General features: G+C 41.5%; 1 protein-coding gene across 9 annotated transcripts in view; it reads right to left on the bottom strand.

Annotated features, from left to right (window-relative positions):
* adgrl2b.1 (adhesion G protein-coupled receptor L2b, tandem duplicate 1) overlaps nt 1–15,721 on the bottom strand; it is an 87,809-nt gene that overhangs the window by 44,129 nt on the left and 27,959 nt on the right. For 8 of the 9 annotated variants that reach the window (XM_083928685.1, XM_083928687.1, XM_083928686.1 and 5 more), the window contains exons 3-4: nt 8,344–8,557; nt 3,661–3,770 (exon numbers count right to left, since the gene is read on the bottom strand). In XM_083928685.1, coding sequence (XP_083784811.1) covers nt 3,661–3,770; nt 8,344–8,557 — 324 coding nt within the window. Of the gene's footprint in view, nt 1–3,660; nt 3,771–8,343; nt 8,558–15,721 lie in introns of those variants that run through there. The other variant, XM_083928689.1, reaches the window with a different exon arrangement.

Raw genomic sequence — 15,721 nt, 5'->3', positions numbered from 1 at the left:
TTCTGTTTTGAAATTCATTCGGACTCCATGGGTGCAAACAATCCTGCTATGGGGTTTAGCATTTGACAAGAGAGGCAATCAGGAGGGGGATGAGACGTGAGGGGAGCTGTACTCAACACCACAGAACAAGGAGCCAGAAAGGGGAGGGATAGGACCAGACCACTCATTTACCTTTTTGCTCCACTTCTATTTCAGGCATTGGAAAAGAAAGCAAAAAAGAGTGCAAAAGGGAGAGAAAGGTTATCATGAGTCAACTACCAGATACAAAGAAAGAATTAGCTGAAGGATATGACCATGAGGTGAACTGCAGGGCTGCTTTGGGAAGAAGAGCTAGATTTAGAAAAAAGTGTTCATTAGTGAAAGGGCCTCTCATCCTAGGGTATAAAAACAGACAAGTTATGGCTGGAGACAAGCTATGTGCCGGGCTTTCCACCGCGTTAAACTTTTCATTCCTACCGTCTTTAACTGCCAACAAAATAATGCATTGGCTGATGTAACAGCAGAATAAATCCCACTAAAAATGCTTCTCCTAAGTGGCGGGAGAAGAAAAAAAAACCTCCTGGTCATATTTAGATGGATAACATTCTTAGAGAAACATCACATAAGTTATTTTTGGCATGTATTTACAGAGGGTGGAACTTGTTCAAACTTTATAAACACAAATCCAAACTCGATTCCTAAACTCGCTCGCCCACACACGCACAACATGACACGGTGCTAATGTTACAGATCAAACTCATAAATGAGCCAGAAGAGTGCAACAGCACATGAGATGACTGATGAACAGTAAGCCTAATATGGAGTTTCTTTAGTGGACTGTTGACGCTGCATACACTCCGGGTAGAGAGGGGGGTGAGAGGCTGGAGACAATATGTGAAAGATTAGAAGTTTAAAAGAAATGAGAGCACAGTAGTTAGTCGGGGGAGAGAAAGGGGGACGGGGGACGGGAGGTGAAAGGGAGGTCTGCTTGAAAGAAGAGAAAAAAGGTGAATATTTCTGAAGATGTTTACAATTCATCAATTTAAATACTAAGTACTTTAACAGGCAGCGATGAAGCCTACAACGGCCCTTATAAACTACCCCTAAAACAACCTTTTAAGGTAGATTAACTCAAATCAGATACCATAGACAGAGTTTAATGTACTGCCAGATATTACCAACTATACAGTGCATTTAATGGAATCCTGTTCGCAGCGAAACATGAACGCTGATCCATGAACGCTGATCCATGACCGAATACAGGACTTTAGTTCAACCTTTAGAATTATCTTCACACTTGTTTTAGTCTAGACATCTCTGTGTGACTGTGATGTACTAATGTAAGACTATCTATAATTTGTCCATTCCTTTAGCATCTCAGCAAAAGACACCAAATCAAAACGCATGTTATCAAAGCTATTTAAAGGGTCAGTTTAGACAGTTTTCTCAGTTACACCTTGTGGTATCTAGCCATGCGGATTTTTTGGTGTTCTTGCCCAGGATCGTAAATATCCGCCTCTGAGTTTTTCCGCCGCTGTCTAAATACAACAAAGATGACTGGGATTTAGTTTGTGGTAGGGTAAAAGGAACGCTGTATTTTGAAAATGATTTAGCTGTTGATGTTTTTTTTTTAAATGTAATTTTTCAATGCTGTGAGCACTGCAAACTACGAATCACATTTACTTCTGTTCTTCTGCTGGGGTGGAATCAGAAATATCACATGAACAGGGATGGGGTTCCATAAGATTGTATTAAATCCAAATCCAGTATCCCGAATCAGTGCAAATCGCTTTTCGAACCAGGTTTCAACATTTGTTAACTTGAAACTAAAGTCATGTATTACTGAAACTCAGAGATTCTATTTATATCTGTAATCGCCGCCACTAAAAACTCAAGCCAATTAATGTTCACATACTCTAGCAGCAACCCGAAAATAACAGGCATATCCTACTTACTTTTACACCTTATCTTTATGACCTACTTTCCTTTTAACTATAAGGTTAATGGGTTTGAAATATTGATATGACATATATAGAAGTTGGTGTCGTTGAACTAGAAACACACTGCAGTCATAAGCTGATGATTCTTCTACCTCACACACAATCTTTGGCTGCGTTCAGACCGTAGACCTCACAAAATAGGGATGCAGTCTCTGTGACGTCACCCATAGGTTTCTGAAAAGCCAAAATGAAGCTCAAAGTGTGCGGCTCCCTGTGGCTCGGTGTTGTCACCATCTTGGCAGTGCCTGACGCCGCCTAACTTCTGGCTTAATCCAAAAATGAACAAAGAGGTGGAGCATGGGTGGAGCTGAGGCGGGCTGAATGAAGCCTACAGTCTCCTGTGATGGTGCCCATCTCTAATTATGCATAACTTTGGTATTATTTAAATGGGTGAGTTACATAAAAATTCATCCCTGGTACAGTTCAACCATGAATGGGGAAATTAACCAAACCAAAAACGTATTTTGTACTAGGCTGTAAACATGTTTATTTCTGCTGTAAAGTTGAACATTTTAACATGGGGGTCTTTGGGGTTCGACTCACTTTTGGAGCCAGCCTCAAGCGATCGCGACCATTGACTTAGTTTTTCAACCGACGGTTGCCACTTGGTTCAGACACTGGCTTGCAGAGATCACATTAACCAGGACAAAAACCAGAAGTTTCCTTAAAGCCATTACAGAATTAGCATAAAAAACAATAAGGTCCAATAATTTCAATTTTCTAGTAAGAGTCTTTCGCCTTTGAGCTTAACTAATATGGGTATTTTGCCAACTAGGAACCAGATCCAACGAGAATTACTGCACTATGGTTGTATGCCTCCGCTAACCAGTCAAGTTGCAGTTTACATCCAAACTCTTCAGACTCAATAACATATGTATTGAAGACTTTGAAGGAATATTATAAAAGGTGTTAAGTGGTTTTCTTTGGCAAAACGTGAATGCTTCACACCTATCATCAACCCTGCAGTACAGAAGATCTAGCACAGTTTCAAGATTAATGTAAACAATTTAGTAGCCGACCAAATGTCTCCCCTTCTGTTCCTGATTTATCAAATTGAATAATGGACAGAAAAATTATGATGTCCCAGTGAATTTGACCTTTTGGATATAAATGTAATCACTTTATTTTGATCCTGTTGTGTGTGAAATGTTGTAAAATGTGTTTTGTGAGGTCACAATGACCTTGAGCTTTTCTCTCCAAAATCTTATCAGTTCATACTTGAGTGCAAGTGGACATTTGTGCCATATTTGAAAACATTTAGTCCAATGGTTCCTGGGATATCGCATTCAGAAGAATAGGAAGGACGGACAGATGGAACATATATGGAAAGAAAATATAATGGCTCTAGCATTGACTGACGCCTGGGCAGAGGCATACAAAGGATGCAGCTATCAGACAGATATCTCACAAACATGCACGGATTAAACCAAAACGATTTGCATGGCTGGATTCCAGTGGAGGTGATTGAGATTTTGTGTAATTTTGGTGAACTGACCCTTTAAATGATTGCAACGCTACAATACATCAACTTAATTGGTCATTATTAATGCTAGTCTTCCAGTTGAAGTATCATCTGTAAAACAAACATATACTTACAGCACATCTGTATAGTCTACAGACACTTAAAAAAAAACACACACACAATAAGAGTGCAGTATGATATTTGGATGGCGATACTTACTATAGGGAACACACTCATACTGGACCTCTAAGTACTTGTAGGTGCCAGGGCATGGATCAGGAAAGACATCAGAGCCAGTGACAACCACACACTGCGTACGGTTGTTGCACCTAGAAAAAAAAAAGATTGACCAGAGATTTCATCATGACTACCCATGGCAAGAGTACTCGGCAACATTAACAACACAGGGTGGGGAAAAAGTTCATCGTTACAGCTACAAAGAAAATGATGAAATCCCAGCCAGGACTGTCACATATGCATTCTAGTTTAAACCTTGGCAAACAGAGAGAGGAATGAAAGCATTAAGGAAGTGTGAATGAATGTAAATGAATTTGATAATGAATAAGAGAGTGAGAAAGCAGCTAAAGACATGTTAGGAATTTCCTTTAACAGCGTCTTCATACCGCTATTGAAAGGGAAGACATTCATTAAAAACACACAAGACGGGTGGAAAGAACATGCAAGTGGACTGGAATGGTGGCCTCTGGTGAAAAGGAGCGGCTCCCCAACATATATGCAACAAATACAACATAAATGTGCTTTTTTATGAGGTTATTTGATTTCCAGCATGAAATAATGTCCCTCTGTGTGAATTAACAGTCTGATGTGTAAATTGCATAGTGTGTGTGTGTGTGTATGTGTGTGTGTGTGTGTGTGTGTGTGTGTGTGTGTGTGTGTGTGTGTGTGTGTGTGTGTGTGTGTGTGTGTGTGTGTGTGTGTGTGTGTGTGTGTGTGTGTGTGTGTGTGTCTGTGTGTGTGTGTTTGTGCGTGCGCTTTTGCAGATTTTTCTGGTATAGAGGGCGAGGGGGGAAAAAAGCAGAGGACTGAGTTTGTTTAAATACTGTATAGGGTGAAATTGGCTCCACTTCAATCAAGTTCTCTTGAGGCCGAGAGATTGTGAATAATGTCAGCAGTAACAGAGGCAAACAAGAAGAAATTGGCACCAAAATAGGACATTCAACAATTTGCAAGCCTAGAGATAAGTATTTCAGAAGGTCAGTAGCAGTCATTCAAGTTGGACATACACTTCAACACTGGACATGACTTTCAAAGAATCATTAGTAATTCAAGAGGGTTTCTGTCACTGCACAGTGGGGCCGTGCTTCACAGAAACCACACAGAGCCTTGACTCTGTACTTTCACTTATGCAGGATGTAAACATTGTGAAAATAGAAGGTAAATGTATGTACATTTACCAGGAAAACTTTTCTTTACAAGCTACACTCTAAATCCAGCTGTGCAGTCATTTCTTTTTTATAACTGAAGCCTTCACCTTGACATGTATGGATTACTCGCCATTGTATATGAATAAAATGGTGCAACGTCTATTCACAAAGTTAACAGATAGCATCAGCTCAAACAACACTGGCAGTGCAGTGCCAGCTGCACTTAAGAGTTTCACTTTGGCTGAGGGACCAGAGTCACTGCATTAATGTGTGACCCTACTGACAGCAGATGAGAGCAACAGAATCAAATACATCCCAGAAAATCGATTAAATTCAAGGGTTATAAGGCTGACTGACACAAGCTGGATGGTAGAAACTACATTTTTTTCAAGCACTGTACTTATGTACAATTTTAAGATACTTGTCCTGTACTTAAGATTTAACATACAAATGCTGTCTCTCTCACACTCGACTGAACTCGAAACAATCTCTATCCCTCTTTTTCATAATTTTTTTTTTTTTTAATGAGCCAGGAACTTGACAGCAAAGCCTAACTTTTTTTTCAATGTTCTCAAACAAAGAGGAATGTATTCTCCTTGTCCTACAATGTTCCTAAATCGATACAAGAGTACTTCCTTGTTTTATGAATGAGGCGGTACACAAGTTGAACCAGCTGTGTGTGTGTGTGTGTGCGTGTGTGTTTGACTAGCCAGTGATGGTTATCAATGCAAACACCACCTCCAAAGTTCTTGTACTTTCAGAAGGTACTACCCTCCAATTAGGGATGTTTCAGGGGTAAAATGTCCTCAGAACTTAATTCAGACCCTGGTCCCTGCAGTTAAAAAAAACAAAGAGTTCTTCAAAGGGTTCCTAGTCCCTGGGGGAAGTTCCTGTGGTCGAAAGGCCAGTTTTTCTGCTACTTTTACGTAAACTCACGTCCGTTTTTTTGACACATAGGGGCAATTTAACAAACTTGAAACACACTGACATATTATCACCTTTTAATTTGATATGGCTAATGACCTAAAAGCAGTTTAATGTGATAATTATCTGTGATTGTGTGACTACTAGTGATCTTTCTCACATTACATGAGGTCATCTGTTCCATTGTTAAGAGGGATGCACTGATTAATCGGCCGGACATTGGAATCAGCCCATATTCACCTGGTTGACTGCATCGGTCTATCTGAAAATAGGATGACATTTAACAATGGTAGTGTCTGATGTTTAGGGTAGGGGTTAGGGTGGGTTAGATTAGGGTGTCACATCAAATTTGCTCTGGCTAAATGTTGTGATGATTATTTGCTGTCGCACTCGAACAACTAACATATGCTGCTACTGCAGCTGTTGATTTGGAGAAGAAGCCACTGGTAGTTGTATCGTAGGCTAAAAAGGCTTTTGAAGCAGTTATTTAAAAATATATATTTTCATTTGAAAGAAGGTCATATAAAGGTTTCTTTATAAATGTATAGGGTTAAATCAGTTCTCATTCAAAGAGTGTAATGAGATACTGCATAACTTTAAACGGTTCAGTTATTTTGTTATATAATGAAGATTAATTGCCTGTTTCCTAAGTAAAACAACCAAATACTTCTTCCACCACTGCTAATTTCTTTCACATTGTGAGAATTAGATGCTTTGGAGAAAAGGGAGGTGTTGTTGCTAGGCATTTAGACACGCTTCCCCTGTTTAAACTGCCGCTAAAATCTCTGCATGTAATCTCTATTGCACTGAGCACAATCCCATGGAAGTTAAGTGTTTGAATCCTGCTTGCTTTCTATCTTAGGAGCTGCCTCTCTAACCAGAGGAGACATTTATTCTGTTAGTTTCACTGGGCCAGAGAATTGGTTGCGATTAAAATGAGGTAATGTAAGTCAGCAAACAGGGATGTTTAGATTATCTTCTCGTGTCTTTGAGCCTACGCCGGTAGAAAACAGAGGTTGAGGGAACAGGGTCGACAGAGTGAGATCCATTTACAGTACATATCCGAGAGAACGACCACCTGAATATTAAACAGGCTCAGTAACCTTAGTTCCCATCAGTTCCTTTATACATTTTTCATCCAGCCACCTTTTTTTGTCAGCCAAACGTTTTACCTGTCAAAACAGTGTGATTCTTGTCTTGTTGCTTTTTTTATGAAAAACAAGTTGCTGATGAATACTTTTTTGATTACATTTCCAACCCAACAAAGCTGCCACTCTGTGTGTCAGACTTCCAACTGTTTCCATCTCCCCCAATCTTGTCTAATATGTTTGTTCATCTGCCTGTAGTGCTATTTCCTTTTGTTAATCTTCCCCGACATTGGCAGAGTTGTCTTAATGTTTGGTTGTTTAAACACCCCCCTTGTTTTAGTTTGCTGCAGACTGATGGAGGACTGATTAGGATCTTCCAAAGCTTTGTGACTGCTATAACATCCCTGGTTATCACATCAACCTTAATTATGGTCAGGAGCCCATTTCCTCTGATCTGAATCATTAGAATAATTCTGGCTAAGGGCTTGTGGTGCAGATTCTTCTCAAAGCTTTCGCTCGCACGCTGCCTCCAGGGAATCTTCTATGGAGTTTAGTTTGAAGTTCAGCTCCGGCAAGTCAAAAGTCTAACTTGTCAACAAATGGGGTGCACAACACACCAGACTGCATCCAAACCAAGGGGCATCGACACTGTCAGCAGCGTGTTACTGTGTAGAATACTGGGAATGGGCTGTAAATTCAGAAAGACTGAACAGGAAGATTTTATCTATTCCTGAGCTATTCTGTAGTGCTGCGTCTCATGGGAGTAAATACAGAAGTGAATGAGGGGAAAACACCCAGAGGAGTAAGATGGTGGGCGATGATGCTGAGAAGCTAGCCTAAGGGGGGGCAGGGTTAGGACAGAGCAGTGCATCAGATGAACTGTGCTGGTTACTATTTATGAATAGTTCATCCAGTGCCCTTTAAAAAATACACACCCCTCTAGGGGTAGGCAGCAGTCGAGTTGAAGTGTTGCTGTCGTTTGACAGCTTAGCAGCATCCTGTGAGAGGGTAACCGGGATAAAAGGCATGATGATGGGCACTGCTCACTACCTGAGGCAAAGTCACTTCAATGCGGTACAAGTGTTTGAACAAAGCAAGCCAACTGTTCCAAATAGGGAATTAAGAGAGTGTTCATGTGACTTGAAGTCTCTCTGAGCTACGCTGATTATGACTCAAACAGCAGCAACAACAACACGCTGCTGGTGTGAAGTGCATTGCGGCACGGATCTCAATTCCTGCCCGTCAAGAATTAATCTGCATCCCAGTTTTCTGAGTTTCAAATTCCACCTACGTAATCTAGTCAATGAAGGAATAAGGAAAAAATTAAAAAGGTGTAAGATGTTGATTAATTGCCCGGTGCGTAGGTGGCCACGCGAGTAGGGTGATAATTTAAACATTTCTTTTGTGTGCAGAAACGTTAGGCGGAGAGGGAGGGAAGAGAAAAAAAAGAGGTCCGTATTTTGCCGGTTTGTGAAATAAAATCCCTCCTCTCCCCAGCGTTTTACCTTTGTGATATAATCTTGTAGGCATCAGGGAGGTAGCAGTTGACGTTCTCCATCTGGAATGGGTCAGCGTCACAGATCTTGTCGTCAGTTCGGCCGTAGTTGGCCGTCTCAATCATAATGACATCACTCCCCGGGCAGCGGAGATCAATTGCATATCCTTCGCATGAGAGCTCCCTCCTGACCAGCCCGAAAGGCAGGGCCGCACGGCTGAACCCTGACAGGGACACAAATGCAGAGATGAAAACGTTAGGCAAATAATAAAATTAATGAGTTAAAGGGATCACTGCTTCAATACAGTAAGACCACACATCATGCCGTAAAAATTCACTGGCACAAAAATAAATATGCAACAGCAGTCCAATGTTTACCACAGTTTTTAAACAGACGGGGCCATTACACGCGATACAGGAATGGAGAAAGACGAAACAATTCATCTCTCCATCTCTCTGTGGTCTTGGATGTTGGCTAAGATATTCAATCTAATTCATTGGAGACCAATGGTAACCTCATAAATTCTTGAGCAAACAAAGGGCTTGGGAGCATCAGGAAGACCTCCACCTAGAGAACATCCACCACTGAGCCAAACCTGAACAAGAATAGTTTGTGTTACAGTCATATAAGCCCCCTCATTTGTTTCTTTTACTTTACTTGCTCTACAGAGAAAGAAAGAGAAAAAGTCCGAATCTCGGCAGAACGGAGTGTAACATAATCCATTTTACAGTGCCGGCGATCGAACAGTCTGGAGTCCACACAGGAGGAAAAATCTATACATGGAACATAGCAGATGGGAGCGCAGCCAAAAAGCTCTATGGGAGAAAATTAACTATTTTACTCAAATCTACCCCCCCCCCCCCCCCCCCCCACACACACACACACACACACACACACCCACACACACACAAGCACCCCTTTCAGCAAATGAAATAGGTTATTCTTCTCTATTTCCTTTCTCTAAGTAATAAAATGTCATGTCACTAATGGGGTGCAACTACAGATATGCAAATTTTTGAAGAGAGGAAGAGAAAAGCAATAATACAACTAAAGAAAGACATAAATCCATTATGTGAGGTTAAAATGATCCAAAACTAAAGAAGTGTGCCTTCAATTCTGAGAAAACAATTAGGTAAAAATCTAAGTAGAACATGTAAATGTGTTCCAGTTAAGAAGTGCAAGCAGAGCACTGCATGAACTGTCAATAATCGCGTTGTTTGCAGCAATAGCGGGTCCCTGAGGGGGCAGCTACCATTTGTATTTTCTGCACTGCTCTCTCCTAATTAGCCCTCTTTTCAGCCTCTTGCCGTTTTCCATGCTCCTATTGGCTCCCGAGCATTGTCATGTACTAACACTTACCACCCCGGGTTCACTCCCCCCCCCCCCCCCACACACACTCTAATTATCCTCACACTTCTGACAGTCAGGGCTTGATGCAATTAGCATTGTTTGAAACTAGAAGTTGAAGTGGTTCCGGCTTGAAATTCCTACCCTGAAACCTCCCGACCCAAATGTCTGCTAGCCGTTTCAGCCCGCTGTGCTTGCCTCACTCATAATGGTGTTCTGTATGTCAGTCTGCACATGTCACACTAGCAAATACAGACATCTGTGAAACATTGTTGAGAATATAATGTTGGAGTCATCCCATATTAGGAGAAACTGCACGCACTACTGGTGGTAGCATTATAACAAAATATGAAACTAATGGTATAAATTCTCTGGCATTCCGCCACTAGACATTTCATTATAGTGCCATGATCTGTCTAATGGCCAGTAGATTCTGCTTAGCTGGACTGTTTATCACCTCATTAGGAGACGTCAGTGTAGCCGAACCATAAGTGGAGGGCTGTGGGGTCACTCCATCTATTCCAATAATCACTACAATTACCCAAACCTTTCAGAAAAACCTGTCCGGAATGGTGCATGATAAAACACAGAGTGAAATCGCCAGCTTTGCCGCAAGGACTAATGATCATCCCGCCTGCCATTCTTCATGGAAGGAGTGACGGGTTTATCACAGCAGCTACAGACAGCAGACAGAAAGAATGCATTTCATGGGGTTTTAAAATTCTGAGTGGAGGGACTTTTTTTTAACATCCTCATGGACACACACATGCACAGGGTATCTGCCTCTGTAACCTCCTTTCTCTGGTTGTCCACTGGCGACTCTGCCCATCTATCAGACCACTATGGCATGATGGCATGCTGCTGTCAACAGAGGCCTAGCGATTGATTGGGCTTGTGCCTTGCTGGCCTCCTACTCCCTTGCCTGTATAGATCTCTGGTCATAGGCGAGCACTGCATCAATTAGGGGGAGTATCTAGACTGTACTGGAGGCCTAAAGAACAAATTGCCTCTTCTCCAAACTGCAGATAGCCTTGGCCTCATTAATGACTGTCTTTGTAAACTTGTAATTGGGCAGGTAATGACAAATCTGCCTAAAAAGCTGAAATACATATACAAAGAAGATTTTCTCGCTCTGTACGATGAGAGTTGAATTCAAGGGGAATATGCAACTGGATGTTGCTTTAGATCTTGAGAGCGAAAGGAAAGCGAAACCTTGTGAAAACAAAGGTTTCTGGTTGTAGGTATTCTGCTGTGTTGATTTTCTCAGTTTGAAAAATGTTTTCCGAGATTTCAGAAAGAGGAAGATTGTTTGCGTGCACAAATGTCAATGTCTCAGACAGCTATGAAAAGCTTTTCATGCCGCGTTCTGTGCTTTGTTTAACTGCTCAACTTTGCAGCAGTTGAAGACTGCGACAGAAGGGCACCAGCTGCAGGGAAAACGGTGTCAAGAAAACTGCAGGGGAAAAATCCATAACACAATCCCGGCATGTGTGGAAAAAAAAGGAGAAAGAGAACAGCCTGCTCTCGCTGTCTCTGCACCTGAGATTATCATTAAAGAATACAATTAGTTGGGGAATTGAGTAATGCTTCATATGACCACTTAGTCAAATTGCCATGGTAACCACATTGGCCATAATTGGATGTGATCACTGTTCCTGGCCTTGTTGACATGAAGCCTTATCATGCATTCTGGTCAATAAGTGACTGCGAGAAAAGTAGCTTTTCAGATCCGTTCCCCTGACCTGCCTGTTAAGCCGTCTATTGAGCTCAAGAGACCAGATCAAGAGTCCAGGACTGCTTCTCAACATGTTGCATTCTGGGTTTTGGCTTCTTCTCACGTTGACAACCCCCCCAACCACAATACATTTTTTTTGTTTTCTATCAACACCCTTGAAATTGGTAGTGGAACTGTGGCTCCGATGGGTGCATTTGAGTTACACTTGGTGGCTTTTAAGCCCCTGGAGATGAAGCGAAAAGATAATGGAGGTTTGGGTGTGGAGATATTGCCACCTGGCAATTGCAAGCGCTTGACCAGAAAACACACATGTTGACGTTCATCTTTGCCGCTCAAGGCGTTAGCATTTGTGACCCACCTTTAACCCTACAAACTCCACTGCAACGGGACATCAGACAGCGGGAGAAAGAACTGGAGGAATGTTTGATCAGCCCCAAAAAGAAAAAAAAAACGGGGCCATTTTTGGAGGCTAGACAGAGTGGCGAGGGCTGGCACAGACAGAGAGCAAAAGCGTTGGTTGACGCTTGTCATCCTTCATTAAGGATCCTGTGATTGGCCTTTGTGGTCCTGGAAACGGCAAACAGCTGCATGCAAATGGCCCTGTTTCCCCAAGGCTGGCCCCCATTGTTCTGGGCTTGGGTTTGACAGGGACGCTTTCTCTGCAGCATAAAGGAGGGTGTAGCCTTTAGTCAAATAAGACTGCCCCCACCGTGGTCACAGCAGGAGTACTTGAGGATTGTTTGTCTTTTTATGTTGTGTTATTCCCTATATTACTGGTAGCCAACATCTTTGGTAGAAAGATCTTAGAGTCAAGCCTTTCCTCCAACAGCGGGGGATGCCTCCGTAATCCAATATCCAGAGTGACAGAGTGGTCTTGCAGCATGTTTTGTTCTGGTGGAGCTTTTCAATGGGAATTCATAAAGTAGAATAAAAAAAAACACATTTTAATTCTTAATATGAGGGAACAAAACATCATCAATGTCTTTGCCTCTTTTTTTCAGCTCCTTTGTTCTTTCCTGCAGTATTTCCATTTTTTTCAGGGAAACTTTTTGATTGCTGGCCAAGGAATAAAATTAGCCTTAAAAAAGAGAGCATTGCAGTAAACCTTTTATGTATTAAATACAACAAAAGCACACTTCACTGTCTGTGCACAGGCCTGTAAACTGACAATACCACTTGGACTAATTAAGCTTAAAGTGTACAAATACAATACTCAACATTTCCATTACAACATCCCTAAATTTGTGCAGCATTGTGGATTAAATATGCGTCACACATCTAAAAACGCAGCACATGACCGCTCATCAGAAGTGAGAGGCACGCAAGGCCGAAGTGGGAGATGAGAAAGTAGACATGGGATTTGGAAAATAACACCTGCTTTTCAAATACAGACAAACACCATGAGCACTCCTCAGTCCGCCGCAGCGGCTCATATTTCATTTTGAGCGTCAAAATGCGGTGAAACACTGAAAACGCAGTTGGACATATGGCACCATTTCCCATGACATTTTAGTCCCCGCTCGTCCACCTTGCTGGGAATAGTTTCTAAAGACGGTGTCAGACAAGACCACAAACCCCGGGGCTACACCCGCATTTCCCAGACAACTGCTATCAGACACTCTTGATTCCGATATAAGTATTCTAAAATAGAAACTGGCAATATAGGAGTTACATAGATGGAGTCCATTTGAGGTTAGATGAAGCGCTTCGAGTCATATCTCTTTTCTCCTTCGGGTGATATATTCAGTGTAGCCATTTCACATTCCACAGCCACCATTTGTATTCATGGCCATGGCCTTTTCTCTGAATCATCTCCTGAATGTTTCTTGACTTTAAAAAAAAAAAAGGTGGGAGGAGAGGATCACATGCTCTACGTAGATGTACGTCTCATTGAAGGGGTTTAAGGGTAAGGATTTGTCATATTGCTGAGGCTAAGCGTGATAGACCCTGCTGCTGCCTCTTAACTCCTCCATTGGGACAATTTAGAGAAAACTCGATCCTATCGCACCAGACGCAGACGTGTCATGTTTTCATTTTTAGGTGAGAAAAAATGAATTTAAAGGCAAGATCCAGTCTTTTTCAGACTTATTCTCATAATAGTGCCAGTTCTGGGTCATACTAACTTTGTACCTTCATTGTAAAGAAAAAAAACATTTAAATATAACAAACTACAACAGCATTTTGTCAACCCACCCAAGCTATTTTTTATTACTGACATTTATTACATTTCTTGGGTGTAGGGTTGCCAAGATATGAATATTGACAGTTATTGTGTACATTTGGTTATGTACAGTATTGAAAGAAAATATTTTATTTGTTGTATTTATTTTAAGAAGGATGACTTTTTACAAATACTTCCATTTTTTAAAAAATAGTTTAAATTTTAAATTATAATAAAGTTTGTCCAACAAAAGAAAAAAATGCATTCCTTAAAGGGTCATTGTGACTGACAATAATCGCGCACTTGTGATAAGACCCTGAATATCTCATACTTTTGCAATCCTACTTGTTGTAACGTTTTTGTAGTGTAGATGTCCAAACACTACTGTAAAACAGAAAATAGGAAAATAGGGACCCAGGTTGAATTTTCCTTAAACATACAAACCTCTTCATAAAGCATCTGAGAACCCCACAATGTACACAAAATATTTGAAATGCACACACCGTTCTATTTTGATGTCTGGAATTACACAACTCACATAAAATGTTTAAGTTCTGCCACAACTGAGGCACAGTCGACATGCTGGATTACTCTAGTTCACAGAACAGCCCGCTCAGCTGCAGTAAAGACTGCAGATGAAGAATTTCTCCCAAGGGAGTGAGAACTGAAGAAAAAGAAGAGGAAAGTGAAGGGCTATAATGACTGCCTTAATTTGGCCGTAAGAATAAAGGTTTTCTCCTCCGTTGATTGGATGGATGATCCCTGACCCTGTGGGTGTACATCAAAGAAAACCAGCAAGAAAGCATCATTACATCACTAATACATGTAATCCGTTAAATGTAAAGAGGGTCAGTACTTAATGTAAGTCACAGTAACAAGTGACAAGAATAATTCAGCTGCAGAGACATTACCAGATGTAACGTCTTCTTTTGTTCGGGTCCATGGACACATCACGAATAAAGCAAAGAGTAATTCGAAACCTTGTGTAGTCTTCTGAGAAAACATTCCTTTGATAAAGGTACAAATAACTGTCACGGAGGCTAAACATTTTGGAGAAAAAATTGTTTGACTTGGAAGATGAAAAAAAACCCTATATGCTCCTGAGGGAGATCCATTTTGACATAATTAGTTCATTGCTTGTTCAATATCTAACATATTGGATTTTTTTTACAGGAAAATCGATGAAATGAGCAGAAAGAGGTAAGTTAAAGAAAGTCTCCCAAGTGCAGCAGGGTTATAGTTCCACAGGTTTGATCTACCCTGAGTGATGCTTAATTCCCCTCTAAGTCCATATTTTTACCACTGCACTTCAACCTCAGCCGGATTTTCCTCACAAGAAATCGTCTCAGAATAAGTCAGGTGCCTCCGTCAGGGCACGGGTGGAAGGGGGTTGGGGGTAAAATGGGGAAAGAGAAGGAGTAGAATGTGGGTCCGTCTCCATCACATGCCTGTGTCTCTGTTCTTGCTTGCTGAGGCAGAGTCTCCCAATTTCACCCTCCTAATAAACCCTCCTCCTCCTCCTCAGCCCCTGCCTGTACAGAGCAGAGCCCGGAGGGCTTACTCAGTACGTCACGTAGACAGGGTGTCAGGAGAAGCTGCAACTGCAACACGGATTACATGAATAATGAGCCACAGACTACAAGGATGACTAGGAACAGAGATCAGGGCCCCGAGACGATAATGAACAGACAATTCAGATGAGAGTCACAGTCTTTATCTTCACAGAGTCTGAAGTAGCTTTTAACGCAGTGGGTCGATCACTTTCACCGGGCGCAAGTCCATTCTGGTGCTTTCGTGTCTCCAAATAAACCCACTTGTGCCGAAGTGGATGGACTGGCGTAGTCTAGGTTGTGTTTATGCAGATGAAGTGGCTCAGTGCAATTTTGGTCTTCGTTTTGGCACAAAATTGTGTGTCTGTGTTTCATCCCAACACAAGAATTTTTTTGTGGCTTTAGCTGGTGCACACAAAAAAACTGAAAAACCCCTTTCATGTATGATTTGCATTGCCTCTTTCATTTTGACATACGTTTTTCATCTAGTGCACATTTCATTGCACAAATACATTGTAATGCAACTGAGACTGAGTCTGTGCTGGCTCCGATTAATGGATGATTCTTATCAGGAATGTCTTCAGGACACATCCT

The sequence above is a fragment of the Echiichthys vipera genome, assembly GCF_963691815.1.
Source record: "Echiichthys vipera genome assembly, chromosome: 15".
Lineage (NCBI taxonomy): Eukaryota > Metazoa > Chordata > Actinopteri > Perciformes > Trachinidae > Echiichthys > Echiichthys vipera.
This window is presented reverse-complemented; position numbering and strand designations above follow the sequence as displayed.